The 19280-nt window shown below is 34.2% G+C and overlaps 1 protein-coding gene and 1 long non-coding RNA gene across 4 annotated transcripts in view; one reads left to right on the forward strand and one right to left on the reverse strand.

The window, feature by feature from the left end:
* The window catches only part of trappc9 (trafficking protein particle complex subunit 9), a 619314-nt gene extending 616210 nt beyond the window's left edge, over positions 1-3104 (forward strand). For all 3 annotated transcript variants that reach the window (XM_088601827.1, XM_088601825.1, XM_088601826.1), the window contains 2 exons: positions 465-688; positions 1522-3104. In XM_088601827.1, coding sequence (XP_088457953.1) covers positions 465-688; positions 1522-1701 — 404 coding nt within the window. In that variant the 3' untranslated portion in view covers positions 1702-3104. The remainder of the gene's footprint in view (positions 1-464; positions 689-1521) is intronic.
* A 541-nt stretch (positions 3105-3645) lies between these two features.
* LOC148651489 (uncharacterized) overlaps positions 3646-19280 on the reverse strand; it is a 49117-nt gene continuing 33482 nt past the window's right edge. The window contains exon 3 of the long non-coding RNA XR_015925758.1: positions 3646-4227. This is a non-coding gene — a long non-coding RNA (uncharacterized LOC148651489). The remainder of the gene's footprint in view (positions 4228-19280) is intronic.

Here is a 19280-nt window from a genome sequence, read left to right on the forward strand (position 1 = left end):
AAAATTCTCTACTGTAGCTTCTCTTTACAATGTGTCCTCAGACTTTTGAACGGTCCTGTATGTTTTCATTCCAGTTGAGTTCTCAGTCCCAAAATTGAGCCATTAATTGATGTATGATCCATTTGAACTCTTTAATTGTTTAAGCTTCTAAACATTTTGAACATTGCTCTTTAACAATGTTTCATACTGTATGTAGCTTAATATCCCCAACTTTTGAGTAAGAAAAAAACATGCACAGGTCACAGGTCAATTACAGTTGTTATTGCAGTTAAGGATTCAGTTAAGTAACGAGATCAGTTAGAACATAAAGCCGCAGGTATATGGGTTCCCAGCACCAATACATGGCTTTATTTGTAGAGGCTTGATGTACCAAGGATCATGTTTCTCACATTTTGTTTATGTGAGACATACAGTCGGCCATATAGCCTAAATCCTATCCCATTTTCTTTTTCCTTTTTCTTCAGATGTACTGGTAAATGGGAAGCCTTGTGACTGTGATGTTGTAGCTGACTGCAAAGTAGGAGATCCAGTGCCTCTTGAGGTGAAGTTGACTAATTGGAGCAAGCATCCAGTGGGTCCCTTTGCACTGACCATCATTCCCTATCAAGACTACCAGAATGGAGTCCATAACTATGATCTACAAGATGCTGTCACCTTCATTGGATCCAATACCTTTTACATTGACAAAGTGAGTGAAATTGTCAATGTTCGGTTTGCAATAGTAGGCTTCTCCAGAGTTTATGCTTCCATTTAAAAGGCGTAAAGTAATCCAATTTATAATTTCTTGACATAATAAGGAGTCAGATTTGTATACCTCAAACCTGATCATTTTATCAGACAGCATTTCTAAACCCTCTACCTACTATTGTTTTTGTACAGTATATGTATGTTCAGGGTTTATTCTCTTGGATTTGCATGTTTCTATCTGATTCACTTTCACTTAAACTGCTTCTAAAAAAAAATTGTAGTATGGTAAATTGTACTTGTGTGGTAACTGTTGTTGTGGGTTCTAATTGGCAAAATTATGCCCATGACCTTATTGATCTGTTATCACGGTCACAGTAATTTCCAATGATGTTGAAAAATAGTTTAATACAATTCCTTTTGCACTGTGGAACGATTGCAGAATGTATATAACTTTCATCTACACACACATTGTATCTGGACATAGATGAATATCCTACCTATACTACATCATTTTTGAATCAGTGATGGAAAACAATTCTGCACGTTCATTTATAACTCATGTCATTGGATTTATGGAAACTTCTAAGAATAGTTCCAGATGAAGAAAGCTTGTAGCATTTCTATATGTTTATGAGATCAACAGACGGCCTCTTTTCTATTTTTTTTGTACAGTAGACATTTTTTTGTCTACTAAGTGATTTTTTCAGCGATTTATTAGTTTTATTTCTAAAACCGCTTATCGTCGTAGAATAAATTGAAATGAACCCTACATACTGTATGTTGTATAAAGTTGGTAAAATACTCATTCAAAAACATTTCCTTCCTCTGTTTTAGGTGAATCCCACTGAAAACATCATCTGTGACGGTGCTCTTTTATTCCTCTACACTGGAGATTATTACCTGAACATCAAGTTTCATGATGACAATTCTAGCCGGGAGCTTCCCTTAGCTTGGTTCTGCTTGCCAAGTATTCATATCAAAGCCGTGGACCCTGAATTTGAAACCAAATTTTAAACAGTGTCAGCACTACCTCTTCCCCTGCTCTACCCCCCCACCCCCTCAGGTTTCTGTATATTTTGGAGTGATACTGCTTACTGAAGCAAATGTATTCTGCTGAGGATGTTATGCTGGGGTGACATGACATAACAGATATTCTGAACTCAATCAAGAAGGACGTATTAAAAAAATGTATTTTAGGATAAAAATGCCTTTGACTTACTGTATTTCTATGTTGAGACTATACCCCTAAAAAAATAAATAATGAAAAAAACTAGTATGTGAACATAGATTTCAAGAAAAGGACAAAATAAATCTATTTAAGGCAGCAACTTTTATTGTAGCTTGGGTCACATTTACAATGACCCAGAACTGTCAGTCTCAGTTTTATCCCTTGGACAAACAGGCATTAAAGAGTATACCTAAGCAGCAATGCCATGCACAGTGGGAGGTGCAGATTACTGCTTCGTTTTTAGAAGGCACGATCTCGAGCCCAGGGCCTCTACAAAGACTAGATTCTAGAAACAGTACAGTAATCAGTCTGAATTTCACTTAGTGTATTGTCCCAGGAACATTGCAGTATAAAATATACAAATGTATGTAATACTTATAACCAAGTATCTTTTGTGCAATGAAGAGAAATAAAAACAACAATAATGTCATGATTTACCCAATAAAATTGAAGTTAATATAAGAATAAGAAAGTGTTTTACGATATTTGTATTTGGCTTTTGCCCCATTAAAGTATCATAATTTCAGTATAGAGCTCAGCTGAATGTTTTATGCTAATCCACATAAAACTGAAGTTTAATTACATGAGTACTTTTTTATTTTGTGTATTTTGAGAAGAGTATACTGTTACGACAAGCATTATGTATAAAATCAACAATTAGACTGTGAAACCATCTGCAAATAATTGAAAGAAAATGATCATAATTAAGGAATTGTAAGACAGCCTAATATTGTACATACTGTACCCAAGGAATTGCAATATCCCTGTCTTTTCGAGACACCACATTGGCCAACATATATGCCAATTTGGGGGATTTGTCCAAATAGTTTGTGAGCAGGTCTATCAACTCCTAAGGAATACAGTTGCTTCTGGTACTGCTGATTTTTCATTGTATGTTTGGTTACACTGTCAATGTTAAAATAAGCTGAAATGTCTAGAAATGCAGCATTTGTGAGTATATGAACTTCGGCACAACTTTGTGAATAATTATAAAAAGTTGGTGATCACTTGAGTTTTTGACTTGTCGATAATATTACCTGTGCCTCAATAAATATTCCCTCTGAAAAATAAAACTCAATGCAATTGCAGGAGATTAATTTAAGAAATTCAAATTCAAAATTTTTGTGTAATAAAATTTTAAGTGTAATCAGATTTGTTTTGGTGGAAATAAAGGTTGGATATAATCTTTTTCAAATGTGAAAGAAACAATTATTTTAAAACTAAGTTGGAATAAGTGAATGCTTTTTTTTTGCTTTTGGAGTTTCAGTATAGAATGAATTAATATCAAGATCAAACATTGTAATCATTTTAATTGTTTTAAGATGAATGTTTAATTTTAGAAAACGAAAACAACCTAAATAAGCACGAAACCAATTAGTGAGATAAGTCTTGAGAAAATAATATAAGCTTTAATAGATTCCAAATGGATAAATATTAATCTTTTTAACAATACCTGCTTTGATGTATTAATGGTTTAGATTATCACAAGAATAAAGTCTAGTAGATTTCAGATTTTAGAGGGAATTCCAGATCTATTTTAGTTTCTAAATAAAGGCATTACAGTTGTTATACATATGTTATATACTGTATATGTAGAAAGTTTGAGAAGCTGCCGTCAGATCTTGATAAATCTTGTTGTTTTTACAACCAAACTTCGTCAGATTAACTTTAGTTTCACTATAATAAAGCCATGCAATTAAAAAAGTGAAATTTGTAAAGAAAGACACATGATTAAATATGATCAGTGGATCATTATTTTGTATCGTTTTATAAAATGGTAAATACTACATCACATTAGAATGACAGTTTCCTTTAAAAAAAAAATTCACTCTGCACCCGATTGTAAAAGCAAGTGGTATTCACAGCCCCTTTTCTAATTCACTACACATTTTAACAGAAGTTAACTTTCAGCACAGAATAATGACTGCAGCCCAGGTTAGTTACAAAAAACCCAGAGTCAAGAAAAACTGTATTGTGAGATGTTTCACAAGCATAATTTAGTCCTTCCAAGACAATACTTCTCAGAAAGTAGTCAGGTTTGAATGGGAACAACGTCACCCATCAGGTGTGGAGTTGACATCTGGACATGTCCGTGCTTGTCCTTTCCCGAAAGTCCAGGCAACTTCAGTCTTTGCACTTGTGCCAAGCACCGCATTCATCAGCGTGTCACAATGACAGGGGGCATCAATGTCTTCACACACTTCATGCAACACTTGCTCACCTTGATGAAGCTCTATGGTGAAAGTGTGGCCAGCTGTGAGATGTGTCAAATTCCAATGCAGTCTTTTTTCTCTCCCTGGCTGTCATGGCTCCTGTCAAACAGACAGTATTATTAAACTCTTAAATATTAGAAACACATTGCCTTGCATCAGGTGGTCCCACTGGAAAGAGTAGACAGAAGAATATTCCCAAAGCACTTTGTCAAAAACATTTAGTACTAAATTTAAGGGAAATTGAATGTGTACGGATACAGCATTGAATTCTTGTTAATGTATCAGTATTTGTTTACTCTATTAATGAGCTACTCTGGCTAAGCTTTTATTATTTGTTTTAGGACAAAGTAGTGTAATTTTTTTTATATTCTCTCAAGCTGAATCTTTCTGACTAAGCAAACATTGAAAATAAAAATATCTGTGCTGTGCCTCAATCACAAAACCGATGCTGTCAAAAGCCATAGATTTCAATCTCACACTAAAATTGCTGATCTGATGTTTTGAATTATTCATCCCTGCTATCTCCTAACAGCTGAAATTGTTCAATGATTATCAGCTTTCGATTGTAATATAAATACATGAAAAAAATAACTTTTTAAGCCATTGAAATGCTAAAAATAAACACTATTATTTGAGTCAGTCTGTTACACATCATACCATATACAGCCTTTGGATATCCCTCGAGGTGTTATCTCAGAATAACATACCTGCTGTTCAGTTCTACTCCTCGATGCATTGCTTGAAAGCATTTTAATTAAGTTATGAATCTCTTAACAAATTGCTCTTCACAGATATTTCCAATTAGAATAATGATGTTTTAAACTTTATAATGGAGCCACATGCATTGTTGCTAAGCGGATGTTCGTGTATGTCTCCGTATCAAATACACAAAATTAGTTGAGGGTTCCCTTGAGGTTAATTGAACATCATTTTACAGATTGATAATCTCAATTTCCAAAGAGAGGCAATCCAGTTTAAACAGCAAGCTTGGTTTAGAAATTACATTAACAACCCTATTAAAGTAAACATCACAGCTATAACTGCTAAAAATCATTAAATCTGTTGTGGACTTTTAGGCCAACCTTAATCAAGTGGCCGCTGTACTTGAATATGCCTAGGAAGCTAACAGCAGTTAACCCAGATCAACCCAAAGGTTAATTTTCAAATTGAAAGTTTCTCTACACTAAACATGTCCGTCATTATCCTTGGTTCCTTTTGCAATTCACAGCTCAGACTGTTACATTTTTCGGTCATCTGTTAGAAATGTCAGGTCAAACTGCCACACAATGTCTGAGATTGTGGTAGTGCTTTTGTTTCTTGTCTCCATAAATGGTTTGATTTATGATACAAATAAAACATTTCCCTTTGCTAAGCCTCCAGACTTCAGTATGCACCACGCATCACAATACTCAGATGAAAGTTCACTGAGAAGTGATTTAAACTGATAGTGTTGTAAAGCTTTTGCGCAACTCAAATTAATTTTAATAAGAGGCATCATAACATGATTAAACCTTATTGCTTTACATCAAATTACCTGTTGGTGAATGATACTGTGGTATTTCAAGCAATGAAGGAAATCAGCATCTGCTCTTAATGAAACCAGCACGACAGCCAGTCATTGCTGTGCACCGTTGAGTTTTATTAATATGAGCTTGTGGATTGCATGTTCTTTTGACAAAACAATTCTTAACCCTGTTAAATATATTGGTTCCTCCATTTTGTCTTTCAAAGGTAACAATACCACTTCAATGCTGAAGTCCTTAAACACTCTCCCCCTCACTGAGCAATGCTGCATGAATCAATTCAGCATAATGAGTGGAAAACTAAATGCAAATCTTTTCTTTTCCCCCCATTTAATGTCCCGAAACATTTGTTTTCGTGCTCTACAATGTTTTGATCTGCTCATACAGAGTTTCCAGTAGTTTGGTGAAAATTGTGGCAAGTGTCTGGAGATGAAGAGTAGCAGGAGTGACAGAGGCGAAACATTGCAAGTTCTTTCAAGAGATGTCTGTGTCTGACAACCCTGAAACAGAGCGCTAGAAAACACCCAGTCAAGGTGTTACAGGTGAGTATTTCAACAATCTACAACATTTTATAAATGTATATCCACCCATCATTACCAATGCTCAGGTTGTGGAGTAAATAATAATAAAAGATGCTGCACTTCACAATAGGGAATATATACACTATATTTCTGACGCTAACCTTACCTATAATGTAAAGAAGTACAACTTAGAAATGTATATTAGAAAGTAAACCTTTTTCAGAATATTGGTGACATTTTTATTGCAGTATTTATCCAAAAGATATTTCATATAATGCAACAATCAGAAAACTGCAAAATTCTGGTCCTCATTCCAAAGCACTTCATGAACATATTCACTTTCTTGCAAGCATTCATTTTGTTTTAGAGATACTCTTGAACTCAGTTCTGGCTAGTGGTCTTGAAAAATACTGTTTTAATTTTAAAATACTATTTTAGGAACCTTTTTCATAAATGTTTTATGTAGACTAGACAAATACGTGTACCCCACAATGTGGCTATGACATCATTGGCACAATAATTTCAATTGCAGTCATCCTAGTTTCTTATATTATTTTTTCACATTTTTAGTGGCTTCCTATTAAGTCTTATGGAAGACTCCTGGCTGTTTCAGCGATCCACCCTTAAAGAAGTCGGCACAGTCTTCTTTTTCTTTATCCTTTTTTTCCCTTACTCAGATCTTCATTAAACACTAAACACTCTTTTTTAGTGCAATCAAGAACTGGATAATTCTCACCAACTCATTCCATATCAATCACTCAGAATCTTAACTTTGTTAATTACTCTTCCACTCATTGAAACCAGCTCTATTCATTAGTCTGTATATATATATAGAATTCTATATTGGCTGATCCTGTTTGGCCAGCTGCTCCCTTTTCATTAATCAGTATCCTGATAATCCTGATATGTCTCTAGACTTCTTTCACTCTTAGTTATGGGGAGAAGATATGCTGCTATCTTGCCCTACTCCTCCAGAAGCTAACACCTACCATTAAACTTGGTTCAGCTCGCTAACCCTGTTCATTGGTGCATTTCAACTGAGCCAGGCACATTCAATTCAATTCAATTTATTTTTATATAGCGCCTTTCACAACAAGATTACCCCAAAGCACTTAACAATGCAATTGACAATACATTTTGATGACTACAGCCTAGGAATGTAGAATGCCAGTCCTCTCTCACCTTCAGGCCCACTTCACAAGTTTTTACTGTCTCCTCTCACAAATAACTTCAACAGCCCCTTCCCAGGTACCACACAGATCACCTGTCAAACACCTGTGGTGTCCCTTAGTACATTCTAAGCTGTATGTTCTTAAGCCCCATCACTCACAGGGTCCACAGCCCCATAAATCAGCTTAATCCATTACTATTAAAACCCTCCCATTTTAGTCAAAGGGAATAGCCAATTCCACTCAGTGCCTGTGTTCCTTCCCTTGTGTGGAATCTCACTCCCTCTTGGGGGCCAATAATTCAATTAGAAAAGGTGTGTCTTATTTCACCCTGCTTTTCCCTCCGTAACAGATCTCTTTCCTCTGTCTTTTACTATTTCAAAGATACACATTGTATTGTTCACAATTTAATTGTCACAAGTATATATTTTAAACTCTTAATAAAGGTATTAATCAGCTAAAAGTTGTTACATGACAATCATTACTTATGAAGTGAAGGTAAAAGATTATTTTGTGTCCATTCAAAATGAATGTTATTGTCAGTAAGTAATAATTCATACTGTAAGTAGCTTATCTTCGTTATACATAAATGCATTAAAGTCATTCTTGCTTTCACTCTTTCAGGGCTCTTGGAGCTAACAGAAATTGGGATGACTGACAACATGCTGCTAAGCTGATCCACAGCTCAGAAAACAAAAAATGGACCCAATGCGGTTTTCTAGATCACAAAAACTCGAAGACAGACAATTAGGGAAGTCCACAGCCAGGGTTAAGAGGTGAGCGAAAGCCCAAAGCCAGAAGAAAAATTCAGTATGAAGCGCCAGAGACACAACCCAAAAACTAAGGTCAAGAAACAGGTCAAAATCCAGAAGTCAGGCAAGGAGTCCAGGGAGAATTCAGCAAGTGCAAAATCCAGATCTCAAAGTGTTGAAAACAATACTGAGCAAAGCTTGAACAAAGAGCAGGGGACGCGTTGTGATGTACACTGGGCAAGCAGGGATTGGCTAATGCTGTCTGCTTGATCTATGCCTCTGCTGTACAGATGAAGTAGGCACCAGAGGTTGAGGTGCCCTCTGGTGGCGGGATGCTGGGACTGTAACACATGCTTAGTGTGAAGTTGCTACTCAACTAAAAAATTTAAATCAAATATACTAACTGCTTCAGATTAGTAGGTTATACAGTTTAATCTGATTGTGTACTGTGGCAGGTTTGACTAATATTTTGTCTCAAATTCTTTTGCTTTTCAAAACTAATGTTCATATAGTACTTTGCAAAGGAAAGGCAGGAACAGCTTTATGCTTACAATGCTTAGGCATATGAAATAATGGAGTTGATCAGTCATGGTAACACATTTGAGAATGTGAGAAACAGGGAATTGTAGGTACGTCAAAACTAAAACAAGGTTATGATAGTAGTCAAGGTCAAAAGGCAACTGAGAGGTAACTTGATAAAGGCTTCTGTACTGTATGTAATACCTTACAAATGTGTCAAAAGTGAATTTAATGTGCACACAAAAAGTGCCTAAAACACATTTTATTACATTAAATGTTGAGCTCCAGGCAAACTCCTTGGCCATATTGGATGTAAAACTATTATATCTAGGTCAGTGAAGCATGTCCAGCTGTTGCCTAGAAGGCAAAAAAATGAAACAATTTATCGATGATGTAAGACTTTCTAGAAAGAACAAGGGGAAGTGCCCTTTCAAGCTCTGTAGATCTGATAGCTTTTGGGTCAAAATTAATTTATACTCTTATTTTATATGTACTGATAAGGTCCTTGAGTGCTGCATTCCTGCAGGTTTGAGATTTCCCTTTCAATTAACATCTGATTAAGGCATTGAAACATTGCTGATTGGTCTTCTTAACCTCTTAATTGGTTCAATTAAGTAATTAAAGTCTGTGATAGAAGGGAAAACAGGCATATATCCCATGAAAACCCTGCATAAAAGATTAAACTACTTTTCTCCTTTGTGTGATCTAAAATGCAACTATAAATCTCAATGCATTTAACTCCTGATATTAATCTTGTTTCACACATAAAAGTGTTCAATTTGAGGATTACAAAATATTATTTTAAAAATGTGTATACTTTATCTGTAATTGAACAAAATTGGACATCAAAGGGCCATTTGAAAATGTAAATGAAATGGTACTGTACATTAGGTCTGATGTTTTAATTAGCTACTTAGATAATACAGACAGAAAAACTGAATGCTTCTCATGACTTCAAGTGTGAAATAAACACCTTCAGAAAAATAGAAACACACAAAGTAAAGAACTCTCAAGCTCTTGTAGTACTTACCTAGCGTATTTACCTCTCTCCCCTCTATTTTGTGAGCCTGTTCTCAGTAACTCGTTTTGTAAAATGCAAGTGAAAACCAAAATAGTACATGGAAATTAGGCAGAACTCAAATCCCTGTAATGTTATCAAGTTAAAAAAATGAAAACCTGAACATGAGCAGCAGTAAGAAACTATGTTCAATTTTCCATGTATTAAAATATGAAGAAGTTTCCACCTGAGCTGTCTTCTGATGGATGTACAGTACATTTTGCTACAAATTGTCAAGCAAAAATTGCCTTAAACTCTGTACTGTACATATTAGTCAATCTCTAGTTTTATGTCTTTGCCTTTGTATTTCTGTTTCTGTGTGTTGCTTGCTTCAAAGCTGCATTAATTCAATAAATTACAATCAAAGCAGTAAAAGAAAATGTAAAAAAATAAACTGTATTGGTACAATTTTCATATACGTATGCTATTCAAATATGGCTTTACCCACTGTAAATCACCTGGAATTGAATCTCACTAGAAAATATATTCTCGATAAAATTTGAATTTTATTTTGTAGATTATTCATCTCTCGTGGTCCCCTGTGACATGCCATACTGTGCTTAACAAAAATAGTAGAATCATGTATTATGTTAACATCCTGGATAATATCAGGAACCGAATAATGGTAGATTTTGGTTTCATTTTTAATTATTACACTGCAATGGAGTCCATTGAACCTATATATTAATATTTGATGTATATATAATTAGTGATTGTGCTGTCAACAGTCAATAATGATTGTTCTCAGATTAAAAGCAACATGCATACTGTACCATAAGTAGGCTATGTGGATTTTTACAAAGTACTAAATGGATAAAAACTTTAAATGTTAACACATGCAATCGCCTCTAAATGTACTGAAAGTCAACAGTTCAAATTACTATTAGGTTAATGATCTATTAATAATAGTCCTATGCACAGAAATCCTCATTCTTTAGACAAACAAAAACGTCCCTTTTTAGCTTTGATAACCTCAGACAGGTTCATTTTCTAGTATTTATAAAGGTTCAGAAATTGCTTAGTTATTTGTTTTATCAATTGTTCATTCATATTTTTCCTGAGGTTATATGGCTTTTATTTGCCATCTTCATTATTCAGTTTATAACCCAGTGGTCCACCAGTTTGTGGACGGGAGATTTTGATGATACCTCAGGGATACTGATTTCACGCTTCCTTGACCATTTGTTTGAAGACTGTATTGAAGAAATTTGGAAGTTTTGGGAGCTCTCAAACCTCCGTGTTTGATTATAATTGAGTATGAGGAAAACCCAGTTTCACAAAAAAAAAATTACCTTTACTGAGCTAAAAAAAAAGATAAGAAATATATGTTATGACCAGAAGTAAAAACTAGTAAAGCTGCTGCAAAACATGGCTATTAAAGAGCGTTTTTTCCCCAGACTTATTGTTTTTTTTTATCTTCATTGTTTTAAGTATTTATCTTGGTAGATTTCATCAATTTTTTCCTGCTGTGTTTTTTCTGGACTAATAGTAATCTTCTGCACTGTCTCCCTTCACCTCATCAAGCCTCGTTAACAGATTAAACCACTAATTTGTTCTCACCATCAGGTCCTGTGTTTTATTTGTGGCTCCTACTGTGAATGAAGGGCTGACCACACTGGCATTTATTTATATAGATCATGATATGTTCTTTGGATTGTTATCTTTGAAAATCCATTTGAAACCAAGCTTGAGCTTCTGACAAGAAGGAGCTGGGTTTTTGGATAAAATATCCTTTTGAATCCGTCTAATCTGAACAATACAACCAAAAGATTCAAAATAAAAGCGTGAACGATACGCCTTCATTCTTCACAGAAAGAATGCCATTCTTCTCAATAAGGGTTTTACCTTACTGTGCCAAACATACAATTGCTCAAATTATGATTGTCCAAAAAGTTCAATCTCCAATCATAACACATGCTGGAGATACTGTATACTAATGATTGTAATTTTGTTGAAGATAACCAGTCATTGCTACTGGGTTACCTGAATCACTCAAGCAAAGGGTACTTTTACAGCCATCCTTCAAGTTATAGAGGTTAATAACCTTTTTGTTTGAGGTCTTTGGATTTCAACGTGATGCTGAATGATATTTACTTCTTAAGTGGCAATCAAGGTGAATACGAGATACTATACTTCTGTTCCATCCAGTGTTTTCATATAATTACAAGACGATTAGAAAACACTGGAATTATAGCACTTATTTTGAACTTGTTTTGAACTTAAGCTTTTATAATTATAGTTATACAGTAATACATGAATTATAAGTGTATTTATAATTTAATGCATTTTCTTTTAAAACATGCTATTAACATTAAATAAACTAATTTATTTATCCACATTCTTTTTTGTCTTAATCTTGATATACTCTTGAATTTTATTTTCTTCAGTTTATTAAGGATAATGAAATTGGTGCCAACCCTACAGTATATACTGTATAAACTATAAGACTATATATAGGCTTTGCTAAAAGGTTGTGGCTCAACATTACATCATTAATACATAATGCTCTTAAATAGAACTTACACACAAAGACAGTCCTGTGGTCATCAACAACCTTGGCAATCATTATAAAAATGAAAACAAAAACAAAAAAAATAAAAAGAAGACAATAAGAACTATAATAATAATAATAATATTATTAAACTATAAAATATCAAATTTTGTTCAGTAGTCTAACTGCTTAAAGAACTTAAAACATACACAGAATAACTAAGGTTTTTTAGCACCTCTGTTTTTTGAGGTCTCTACCTTGCCTAATCATTTTCTTTGAAGAGCCAAACTGTGATGCTGAGGTGTACAATGACCAGGCAAACAAAAACAACACTTTGAGAAAATTCAATAACAGCTTTAATAATCCAATACTGTTGTGCCCTGTATGTGCTATATGTTTGGTAACACCATTCATCACCATGTCCAATGTGTAGCCAGCTGTGCTGGAATCAGAGGCTGAACTACTACACATGTGAGACACTTGGTATGTTCTTGTCATTAAAATAATTCCGACTAGCGTCTCTGAAATGTTGGTAACAAAATCTCTTTACACCGATCACACCAATAGGAATATGCCTACTGCACAGTTCAAGTGCTGTTACACTAGGAGTTGGATTGCAGGGTGGTTCTTATGGATTCCTTGCAAAAAACTCAGGATGTACTGTTAATTTATTGTACTGTTTGCATTCATCCTGAGAGACACTGTTTATGGTACTTCTAGACATGCATTTATTAATTAGTGTTAGAAAGGGAAAATACACCACCGTCTATAGCACTGGAAATGCAGGGGTTAACCTAAGCAGCAGAAACAGCAACATATTGCTGTATTCAGCACATAGAAGGGAATCCTTGACGTTCTTTCTAGTGTTATTCACCAACAACTGTTTTCGGAAGTAGGTAATTTGCTGTTACTAAGGTGCATAAGGTTATGCTATCCCTGTCTCTTCTTTATTGATTTTTCTTGATATCAAACGGTCATCTTAATTCCTTTCTTTGGTTTGTCTAATCCACAATATTTTTTAGCTTAAGTGTGACTTTGCTTCTGTATATAATGACACATTAAACAAAATAGCCAACTCTTTTCCCTTATAATTAGTACACCCATTGTTGATTAAAGATAATGACAATCCAGAGGAAAAAAATAACAGAACCATTTGGTTTCTATGTCTTCACCAGCAGTAAAGTATCCCATTTTCTTTTGTTTGTTTTTTTTTTAAACAAAGAAAAATAAAACTGTGGCACCCCCACCATCTTTCTTCAGTCCAGATTTCCTGACATGCCTCCAAATAACTATTGTTTCATCTCTCCAGGCCAATCAAAAATCCCAAACTTTCTTCTAAATTACAGTTTTTCACCCTAGTTGCATTCAATATCTACTAAATACCCTTTCTCTCTTTTTTTTTACTTTTAATTTTCCCTCAGGAATTGAATGTTTGGTTGAGATAGCAGACCAAAAATTGTAAAGACCTTGACAGAACCACCCTGTTAGATCCTATTAAATAATTCTAAACTCCCCTTTTTTCTTCATGTTCTTGTTTGTTCTTTTTTAAATTGTTTTTTTCCCTAGTGTTCCCCCCTGTGAGACCCTCCTCCATTTTGATCTCCATTATCAAAAAGCTGATGGTCCCATCTTCCCATTGATAAAACATCTGGTTTCTCTGAAGTTATTGAATTTGTTGGAATTATTATCACCTTTGAAGACTTTTCGGCCTCTTTGCCTTGTGATACATCTGACCACATTTGGATAGTGGATAGGTAGTTTACACCTGCCTGTCATGTACCTCAAGCACTAAAAATGAACTCTTAACCTTGCAGGGTCATCTCAACAAAGCTACTTTAAAGAGAAGAAACTCATCTCAACTAGAAAGATACAACTCATTCCACAAGGCCCAGTATTCAGTTCTTATATCTTTATTATTGCCTCATTTACTCTCCTCCTCCTTCTATTCCATATAACCCTTACCTCATTCTGAGTTTCATTGTGGGATTCATTTTTTTGAAAATGGAATGTCCTTCTTTTCTGTCAAATTTCTCTCATCTCCTGATGACCTCCAGCTTTCTACGGATGCAGCCTATTCCCTTGGCTTTGGAGGCTAAAATCAAGGATGTTTGTAGCACCCTGGCTTTTGAGTTTTCATTTTTGTCACCTTTTAAACGTTATTCCATATAAGATCTCATGTATCCTAGACTACAAGGTGACCTGGCAGTAGTACCTGTTATTGAAGGTCATAACCTAGGTTCTAGCACATACCTTGTTGTAATCTGCAAGTCCCGATGCTTTAATTAAACTAAAATAATTATAAAAATTCTGAGTCTTTGGTAAGATGAAAAAACAACATATTGTTTGACTAAAAGCAGTGAATCTTCAAATCCTGAGAAAAGCATTCAGGCTTTCCAGGACCAATTACCCTTGATTAAAAATTAGGATATAAAAAAGTGGATTACAAATGGCATAGAATTAATAACTGTAAATTGTTGCATTCCAACAAAAAAGCCTGAAATGCCTCTAGTTTTGGCAGTCAAAGCCTTACAGATCTTGGCATCCAATACCACTCTGTCTCAGCTATTTGAAGACGTATTGTACAGTATCTTGAATCAACAACATCTATGTTTTCTAAATATGCAGTGTATCTTTAACACAAAGCTTCACTTGCAGAAGATGGAAATGGTGAATTCACTAAATTCTGCAACTTGTACTGGATTTCCATTCTGTCAAAGCACTAAGCAAAATCAAGACTAATATTTTTTCAAATAAATCTGATACAAAGGAAGTAATGATTTAAGGGATATTCTAGGATGATATCATTTTGAGGGTGATTTTATCCCATATTTCAGTTTATTTTGTTTCAGCATGTATTACACAACTGGCTAAATTAACACAGTTATTTTAGTACTTTAGATATTAATGTAAACTACCACTGAAACAATACTTACTGTATGAAGTTTTTATAACACATCACTTAGCCCAAAATTATCAACCTGTATTCCATCATGTTGTTTTAGACTCATTAATACCTGATGGTTAAGTAAGTATAAGTAAATAAACACAAACAATGCCTAGAGTGATTATGTAGGAAGTGCTATGTTTTGTCTTGTTTCATTGTTTGAGATTAAATGCTAACATCTGTAAATACATGATTTAGGTTTTTGCTGCAACTAACCATTATCTTAATAGGTTATTGACCAGCCTTACTTTGATTTAGCATACAGTTTCAGCCATCACTGTTTGAACAATATGGAACAGGGTCTTAGACTCAATACAGTAGGTGAGAAACATTAAGCACTGTATATATACTGTAGTAAGAGCAGTTTAGGAAGACAGAGATTATATGCTAGCTAAATCCTGAATGACAAAGGACTATCAAATTGGAGTCTTTCTGGAAAAACAGCTATTTTTTAGCAACCTGGCAAAGAGAGCAAAACCAAATGAATCCAACTGCCCTACCTGTTGTGTTTTAAAAGTTAATTGAGGCAATTAAGTTGATAACCAACACTTGTCTGCTTCAGGGGAAAGTCAGATAAGGCACTTTATAAATTACTGGAAATTCCATTTCAGAAAAAGCTTACTCTCATACTTTTACCACGTCACATCATGGCCTTGATTGGAAAAGGTACTATAATCAGCATGAAGAGTGAAAAACAACCTACGATTATGATTTAGGTCATGATAATCTTAGGTGATTAAGATTATACCTAAGGGAAGCCATTTATATGGTGCTGGCTATGTGTGTACTTACTGTATACAGTATATCTCAAACTGGCATTGAAACACTAGTGTGTTGTGGTATTTGTACTGAATGTGAAATAAAACACAGTAGACTAATAAATTACACAACTTTACAATTAACTTCACACACCAACTGAGTAAGTGAGCATTAAAAGAAACTCAATTATATCAATAAATTAATCTTCAGGTGTGCCATAAAACAAATTGATACATACTGGAATGTCTCTTTGGAGAACTCAGCATAAGGAATATCCATTATGCCTGTTAGAAGACAGTTTTGCTTAAAATATCTTAGTACAAACTGTAATGCAGCTTGGTGGACCATGTCATACAAGATATAGCTATGAATCTATCAACCATTTCAATGCACATTTCTTCCACTATGCTGATGGTAAATCCTGTAAAAAGTCATTTAAAAAACATAGTAAAAAGAGACTGAAAAGTGAACATAGAATTTGAACTAATATAGATTTCTCATGAATAAGCTAATGACCATCTGATTCTGGATGTGGGCATTTGTATAGAATCTACGTCTGCCTTTATTTAACGCATATTCAATTTTATATTTCTTTTAGAATCTTTTCCACTAGCCACCTAGTATGTGTCAAAAACTATATTGAGAAATAGAAGATTAAAGTATACAATCCCATTTTGATCTTTAATATATTTAAAGTGCAACTTAAAACCACAAGAGTGCATGTGGGTAGACTGGAAGATGGGAGAATTATAGATTCAATTATTCAGTCCGTGTATTGGCTCACACACTGTTAAAGGCCAGATAACACAGAGGTAACAAAGTTTTAGTTTAATTGGACACAGTGAGCCCCACTAATTTGTCCCACTTGCAAATTCATCAGGAATAGAACCTTTCTTGTGCATGTTTTTAATCTGCTCCTTTTCATCCTTGGATGTCCAAATGTGAAATAAAAGTAACTAAAAAATACAGGAACAATTATCTCTTACTTGCAAAAAAGGCCACACATATAAATTTAATTGTAGGTCAATTCAAAAACAATAGTCAACGTCTTCTATATACAAGTACAAAATAACTGTAGAAGGTCAAGTATGAAATAATGCATAAGATGCAGAAGATATATATAAATAAAATATTTACCTTAATTATAAATAGAAACTGTTTAACTACTGCTTTCATAGGAATTTTCTGAATCCTTTACCATAGGTAAATGGGATGTAATCTAAATAAACAGATTAAAACAAATATTTAAAAGGGCCAGAAGTACAAAAAACAAATTAATAAAACAAGATCATACAGTAGGTTAAAATATGTACAGTAGCAGTTCACCATGTAAGGAATACAATGTTTCTAAATTCGTTTAGTAACATGCCATTCTGTGAAAACATGAGTATACAAGGATGTTATTGGAGAATTAAGGTTTATTATCCAATACAGGATCCTGGGGCTGGAGCCTATCCTGCCAAGCCAAGGGGCGCAAGGCAGGACAGGACTGGACACCAGTCCATCACAGGGCATACACAGACACAAACACAAACACAATTTTCCCAAAGGTCCATTTACCTACAGGTACGTCTTTGGACTGTGGGAGCAAACCAGAGCACCCAGAGGAAACCCAAGTGAATATGGGGAGAAAATACAATACTCCATTTGATACCTGAATTGAATCCAAACACCAGCTTTGTGAAGGAGCACTGTTAACCACTGCCCCCATACAAGTATCACCATACTGTTGATGGAGGTCTCATTACAAAAAACAAACGTGAAGATAAGATACCATCATTTCTTCATGAAATCACAAAGAATTGATTAATTTGGGACATGGAAAATGCAAGCAATTCTAAAAGACCTGTATCAGGCTGAATTGACCGACTCAATGGAATCACAGCAATGGAAGTCAGAGACAAAATGGATACTGAGTGTTCTGATGTCTCTCAATAGCAGAGTAGCAGTTGGAGCTCTCAAAATAGACATGCCGAATATAGATATATACTGTACATTTCTTAGAATATTTACTAATATTTGCCACTTTACAAATAAACAAAAACAGGTAGAAAAATTATAGGATAAAAATATATACTGTAAAAAATACTGTATCAGCCATAACATTATTCTCTCATCAGAGCATCACAGTGTTATTTGCTTAACAAGACAAAATGGATGCCACCTGACATTTACAGTATGAGTTTCAGGATGAAACTATTGTTTGATCAATACAGTGGTTTTATATACTAGACTTACTGGTTCATTAGTTGCACTAATGTTTTGTTGTAGTAAGGGAAGAGTTTTGAATTTTGGGGCACACTGTCCTGGAGATACCCCTGATTGCTGTACCATTTTCATTTTTCACTTTCATTTAAGGGTATGCAAGGTCCTGCTCAGTTTGAATGTGTATTATTTTTGGTAGATTGCAATCAAATTATTTTCTGCTATTTAACTTTTAATGGGAAATCACATTAAAAAGTGCTTGAAAAGACAGATGAGCTAATCTTGTGGCATTTATCTGTTTTAACAGGACTGCATTTAACTTAAAGGTCTGTAATATTTACTAGTATCTTGACAATCTAGGGGAAAAATCTCTTATTGACTGAAAGAATTTGGCATTATTATTAGTGACCAATACCAGTGACCAAATGCATTACTGTTATTACAATTACACTGAGAAATCACAAGTGATGTTTTGGACAAATCCCGTATATAAGTATAATTTTAACAATATTCATTCAATTCAAATGACTTTCTAAATATGTTTATTTTTAGACTTATACAGTAGGTTTAAATACTTGTGTGAGTTTCTTTGACTCAAACAACACAGTACTCTAGATTCTATAGAATCTATTAAATTCAATAGGTTATTAATAATCTATTCAATAATTCTAGTTTTTGACTGGAACATCAATAGCACATCACAAATACATTTCCACTTTTTTGGCAACTTCAACCTTTAAAACATTTATCCATACTTGTATTGTACCTAATCTGAAATCTACTGTTACGCAAAACATGTTTCAATTTGGCTTGTCTGTGACTTGAGTAACCGAAAGGATATTCAAGGTCTGGATTTTACAGCTCTGTTTACTTTAATTCCGGCTTCTCAGCATTTTCTTCTAATCACTGCCTCCAAGTTCTGAAATAGACATTTCTGACAACTCTATAACCGTATTTATGTTGTATGTTAGAATTTTTGAATTAACACAAAATAGGGGAACAGTAATATTTCACATTTAGCATAAAATTGTATGTTACACATACTGTATATATTATACGTTCACCATATAATTATATTTTACAGAAGTGGCTTTAGATGCTGACCCATAAATCTTGAGATGCAATAAGGAAATAAGGCACGAGAAAGACACAAAGATAATAATACTGATCTTTGTTGAAAAATAATGGTTTTAATACTGTGAATTGTTTGTT

This window comes from Lepisosteus platostomus, chromosome 12 (assembly GCF_059453375.1).
Source record: "Lepisosteus platostomus isolate fLepPlt1 chromosome 12, fLepPlt1.hap1, whole genome shotgun sequence".
NCBI classification, from domain to species: Eukaryota; Metazoa; Chordata; class Actinopteri; order Semionotiformes; family Lepisosteidae; genus Lepisosteus; species Lepisosteus platostomus.